This window comes from Mustela erminea, chromosome 9, assembly GCF_009829155.1.
Source record: "Mustela erminea isolate mMusErm1 chromosome 9, mMusErm1.Pri, whole genome shotgun sequence".
NCBI lineage: Eukaryota > Metazoa > Chordata > Mammalia > Carnivora > Mustelidae > Mustela > Mustela erminea.
In genome coordinates this window covers 100,184,344-100,190,343 of record NC_045622.1, presented here as the reverse complement: position 1 = coordinate 100,190,343, position 6,000 = coordinate 100,184,344, and the positions used below count along the sequence as shown (strand labels likewise).

The window sequence follows — 6,000 nt, the reverse complement described above, 5'->3', positions numbered from 1 at the left end:
AAACGCTATACAAAAACACTAAAAGGAGTGATTTTTTCTTTGTTACAATTTTATAACATGGATAATTAGTTCTACACAGCAGTGCTTCTTAGGAGAATATGATATGGAGGAAATTAATTTTACACACATTGGGTAAATATCAGCTTTCGCTTTTGTGTACATATACCATATGAAAGGAATGAAAGAGTGGAATCCCCTTTCATACGTTTTCTTCCGTTTTGCTCCCTGGTCTGTTTCCCTGTGTGCCTAAGCATTTTTTGTTTAGTTTTCATTTTCACCTAAAATTTTCTCTTTGATATAAATTTATTTAAGTACAAGAAATAAATGGATTCTAAAAGGTTAAGAAATTGAACGATAAGATACAGGAAAAAGTAAAAGTAAAACTTTTGATAGTTGAAAAGAGCAGATCTATGGCAAGTAGGATGATCTGACTCAACCATAGTCCAAGAAATCGTTCTCACATTCTTTTCTCAGGTATCAGACTTTCTCACCCTTGGCTAGAAATTATAAAAACCCAGTACTAAGTTGTGTTGCACTTTAAACTGTATATATTTTGAAATTATTGTTTACTACTTAAATAAGTGTACTTTCTTTGGTCTAATACATCTTTGTATTAGGGAAAGTTGGGTATTTAAGGTCTGAGTAGAAAGGGCTAAGATTTTCACATTGAAAGTCATAGAATTTGTAGCTGTATATTGCCTTTACATTGAACAGATATTAGCTTTTCAGGAGTAATTACAAACGCTTAAAAGAAGACAATTGTAGTTTTAAATTTACATTAATTTGAAAGCCTCCCAAGGATTCTTTAGCAACCTCTTCAAAGCATCCTTTACATCTTTATTCCTTAGGCTGTAGATGAGGGGATTCAGCATTGGTATCACCAGGGTGTAGAAGACAGAGGCCATTTTATCAGTACCTAATGAGTGGTTGGACCTCGGTTGCAAATACATGAAGAAAAGGGTCCCATAGAACACAGTGACAGCCATCATGTGAGAGGCACAGGTGGAAAAGGCTTTCCGTCGGCCCTCTGAGGACCGTATTCTCAAAATGGCAAGGACAATGTTGAAGTAGGATGTTAGAACAATAATCAAAGAGAAAAACAAATTGGTTCCTGCAGAGGTAAATACTACTGTTTCTGGGATGTAGGTATCAGAACAGGACAACGCCAACAAAGGGACGTTATCACAGTAAAAATGGTCAATTACATTGGAAGAACAGTATGACATGGAGAACACACAGGAGGAGACAGTCAGTGCTGTGGTCAGACTGTAGAGGTAAGTGAGGGAGACCAGCAGTAAGCACATCTGTGGAGAGACCACCACCATGTAGAGCAGGGGCTTGCAAATAGCCACGTAACGATCATAGGCCATTGCAGCCAGCATGAAAATCTCCCCTACAATGAAAACCAGGAACCCCCCCAGCTGGGCTGCACATCCATAGTAGGATATGGTTTTCCTTGAAACCAAGAAATTTACCAACATTTTGGGGGCAATGACAGTAGAATCGCCAAGATTGATGATAGCCAAGTGCCTGAGGAAGAAGTACATGGGCGTTTGGAGCTGAGAGTCAACACTGGTGAGGGTGATGATGCCCAGGTTCCCTGCCATGGTCAGCCCATAGATCAGCAGGAAAACAAAGAAGAGTGGAATCTGGAGGTCTGGGTGATCTGAGACTCCCATGAGAATGAACTCGGTCACCTGGGTGAGATTTTCTGAGGCCATTTATTTTGTTGTTCTCATCTTTTTGTTGGGGGCAAATGAGAGGAGATTAGTAGAGGGTGAAGTCAATTTTTCTGTTAGATGCTAGATTACAGACTGTTTCATTTAAATTGGATAATTTTTGTTCACATGTAAAAGTGTCAGATTTTAATTGTATTTTTCCCAATCTTATAACAAGATTCAGAAATACAAGCTCTCTGGAGGCCAATTTCAGGTTATTATAACTGTTATACCATGCCGTTAATTTTTCATATCTCTGTTGAATATAATTTATATTAGTTAAATATATATTAATCTACTATATTATATGCATTAATATTTATGTGCATATTTACACATATTAATTGTAATGTTGCATGAGTATATATTTACATATATCTGCACATGCCTTTTTGTATGTTTGTATATTCCCAGTGACAAAAGATAGCTACGTATAAGAAGTTGATGACCGAGATTGACTTTCATTTATTTTTTCCTTTGATGCCACAGACTCTTCAGCTCATACATTGTCTTCATCCTTGGTTTCAGTATTTCTGCAGGAAATACTTGGAATATGTTGGGTTTTCTTTATCAATTTCTACCCTACCATGCTGCTTCTACTGCCCAGCAACAGATTATGTCTCAGTAGTCTTTATTTGTGTCATTCAGAAACTGATTTTTTGTCTTAATCACATATCCCTTCTTTTGCCAAATAAACTAGTCCTTTCTATCACTCTTACCTCCGCCTTCTCGTATGTAGCTTTATCATGGCCTTCTGGCAGCCCTTTCTTTTCTTCTTCTTTCTTTTTTTTTTTTTTTTCCCCAGTTTGTACTTTCTTCTTTTAAATTGTTCAAAGCCTGTTTTGATGTTTTACAAAATATTACTTGTAGCTTTGATTTGCTCAAGTTTGATCATTTGTGTTCCTCAGGCAGAGAACTATAAGGTGAAAAGTGCTAACATTTTTCAATATGTAGTGAACTCTGGGCCCAGGACTATGCTAGCCATTTCAAAATAATGATCTCATTATTCTGTAGGAGTGTCCTAGAAGGTAGATGTAGTTATTTCTCTGTCTGATTGGACAGTTGAGGCTAATGTGCCTAAGTCACGTGAAGAATCTGTATAGGATATTGGTGAATGGTATGGTTTTATGGTTTTGCTTTGCTTTATGTGTTTTGTTTGCTTGTTTGTTTGGCCACTTGGTTGGTTGGGTGTTAGGCCACCAATCACTATCTTTGTCTTTTTTATTAAGCATTTATATCCTTGTGTTGTATGAATGTATTGAGATACTAGGCAAGCAAGTGTTAATACAGAGTTTGTTAACAATGAATGCAGAATAATTGGTACCATCAGTTCTTGTTATTTGCATGTTTTAAATGATATTCTAATGTGGTTTCCTATTTCAGTCTTAGTAACTCATTCTACCTAACTTAGGAGTTTCATAGTTGAAATTGGAGTAACAAGTAAATTATAATTTTACCTATTCAAGCAACTGGAACACATGAAATCTAGCTATTTATTTAATAAACAAATCAGTTTGTGTTCTCCCACAAACTGATTGTTTCTTTAATCTGTGGTTTTAATTTTTCAAACATCAAATATATGTCTGATGAGCTTATCTGACCATGTTACACTAGGTATCTCATGTCTCATGAGATGCAGATCATATCAGTATCACTGCATCTGAAAGGAAATGCCCAGGTAAGCTTCTGATAAAAATCATTGTGGCAACCCTCACTTTAGAAAAAAGTATTTCCTGAAGAAAGCTGCTCAGTGCGTGTTTTACTCTGAGATATCATGTATTCAACACATGTATCCTTAATTTAACAAAAGCAAAAAAAAAAAAAAACACATCAGCAACAATAGTAATTATAGATTGTGGTCTATGAATTTGTGCAATCAGGTTTTGAAAAGAATATATTTGCATATTTTCCTTAATTATTATTAATTCCTTTTCCTATTGAAATATTACTACTGGAAAAAGTAAGGTTTTTCTTCATTTTGGTAAGTATATGTCCCTAATATTGTTTTGATCTTTACTCACAGGGTTTTTTCAAGTTGTTTCTGAAAAGAAGTATTTTATAGCTCTACCAAAATAAGCAATTCTCATTTCTCATTAAAAAAAAAAAAGACCTTTAAAAATATACTTCATGTGAATCATTTTATGGCACAATTTGAGAAATAATATGCATATTAGTTTTTAAATATCTTTTGTAATGATTTTAAGGGTATATTCCATTTTTCTCTAACAAAGAATTTTGTCTTAAATTTATTTAAAAATGGGCTATGTTAGGGACAAACTGCATCTTCTTCTGAGTCCCCAGGAGAAGATAACAGGAAAGATATCATTTCAGTCCTGAGTCTGATTTGAATCCATAAAGCTCCATAGATACATGGTTTTCTCATCTAGAATGTGCACTAAACGAATTGTTGGAGTGAACCTACCTGTCCAGAGATCTGCTGAGATCCACTGCAAAGGTTTTGCAAGAGGCACACTGAAGAGTTTTACAAGTGTCTGAAGTCCCTGGAGACCCGCACACTGAAATAAGCTTGTCTATGGATCCAGGCCCCATACATGAAAATAGGAATTCTCAGATAAAGTTCTGATTCTCCCGGGAAAGGAAAACCAATTATTCAAGTCTCCACACAATTACACCCACAGAGCGAAAATACAGGGTTACCTTAGGGACATGCTTAGATGATCCTATGGAGTAACAGTCTCATGCAATGATTGCATCCTTTGTGTGTTTGCTTTGAATTGTCTCTGGTAATGTTTGAGAAGTGCAGTTGCTGGCTCTGGGGTGGAGAAAATCCAGCAATTACAAAGCATAGGATTCTGGCCCTCACGTTCCATTTTACTGTGAATATTGGAAATAGAACTGAATGCCAAGCCTCCATTTTGCTGTCAAGAACAAGCCCTCTTGTATTTGGCATAAAAATCACTAAAAATGTGCATGGTTGTAAAAAGACTAAATTTCAATCAGTTTAGTGACATTTGGAAGGAACCCATCATATACCTGGTACTGTTGCTGTTTTTAAATTAAAATTTTTCAATGGAGAATACATTTTTCATATGATATTGTGATCTTTCCTCATGCATGTAAAAATGTTGTAATTAAATGTTGGTAACATTTTTATTTTACTTCTTGTGAGGAATTTTCTAGTTTGTAAGCTTTATAAGTGAAAAGGGAATGTCTAAATAGTTTGTCTTTGCATTAATAACTTCTAAAATAATACCCAGGAAAGAGTAAGTGTTCAAAATATACTGACTTACTGATTGATGCAATGAAGGATGAATAAGTGAATGAGTGAATATAATACCCATTTTAAAATTCTGAAGTAAAGTAGAAGATTTCATCTTCAGCTGTGTCATCTAGCTTTAGTATCATTTTATCTGTGATAAAGAAACAGTAACAACTTGCATATCATTCTCTAGAATATTCACTACTTTAGGGCAGGATACACTGTTCCTTCTTCATTTTGGTGTTCCTAATATCTAATGTGGGTGTGGCACATTCTAGGCTCAACCATTTTTGAAGTAACAAGTTGTGGACTGTAAAGTGGAAATAATAAAGATTCTTAAATATCTTAAGTTATTCAAGAGAAGATATTGAAATCCTTGAGGTTCTTTCCAAAGTCTGAGTATCTACATGAAGTTTGTGTTTGCTTCCTCTGTGAATTCATTTGTCAATTGTCAGTCATGTGACCAATGATAGTCTGTACCCTGTTCGGTTAACAGGACTTGATCCCCTCCTCAGCTCTGCCGACTTCCCCATCTATTGAGAATTCCCACAGTGTTGTAAAATTAAAAGAAATAAAAAAGTATCACTTTTACAATTTCCATTCTTATTGATGCTTTATATTACAGTTGGATCTCTCATTTAAAGGTTATTATTTATTGCACAGAGATATTGTCCATTTCCTAAGTTGTGAGTACAATATGTAATAAACTTACTTTGGTCATGAAGATAAAATTCTAAGATGAGACAGGACCATGCTGGATCACAAAATTTCACCTTTCAAAGTATTTGTAAGAAACACACATGTATGTCACTTACACACACACACACACACACAAAATGATGTTATAAACCCCATATTATTTCCATTGCCCACCTGAAAGAATAGTTCTATCTTACATTATTCATTATTTTACTTTATTTTTTACTTTTTTATTTAAATTTTTTTTAAAATTAACATATATGTATTATTTGTTTCAGGAGCAGAGGTCTGTGATTCATCAGTCTTACACAATCCACAGCACATACTCTCCCACTATTATTCATTATTTTAAATTAATAATTT

General features: G+C 34.7%; 1 protein-coding gene across 1 annotated transcript; it reads right to left on the bottom strand.

The window, feature by feature from the left end:
* Window positions 1-773: 773 nt before the first annotated feature.
* LOC116599522 (olfactory receptor 8J2-like) lies at window positions 774-1,721 on the bottom strand. Its single transcript, XM_032359413.1, has one exon. The coding sequence runs from the start codon at window positions 1,719-1,721 to the stop codon at window positions 774-776; it is 948 nt and encodes a 315-aa protein (XP_032215304.1).
* Window positions 1,722-6,000: the final 4,279 nt, after the last annotated feature.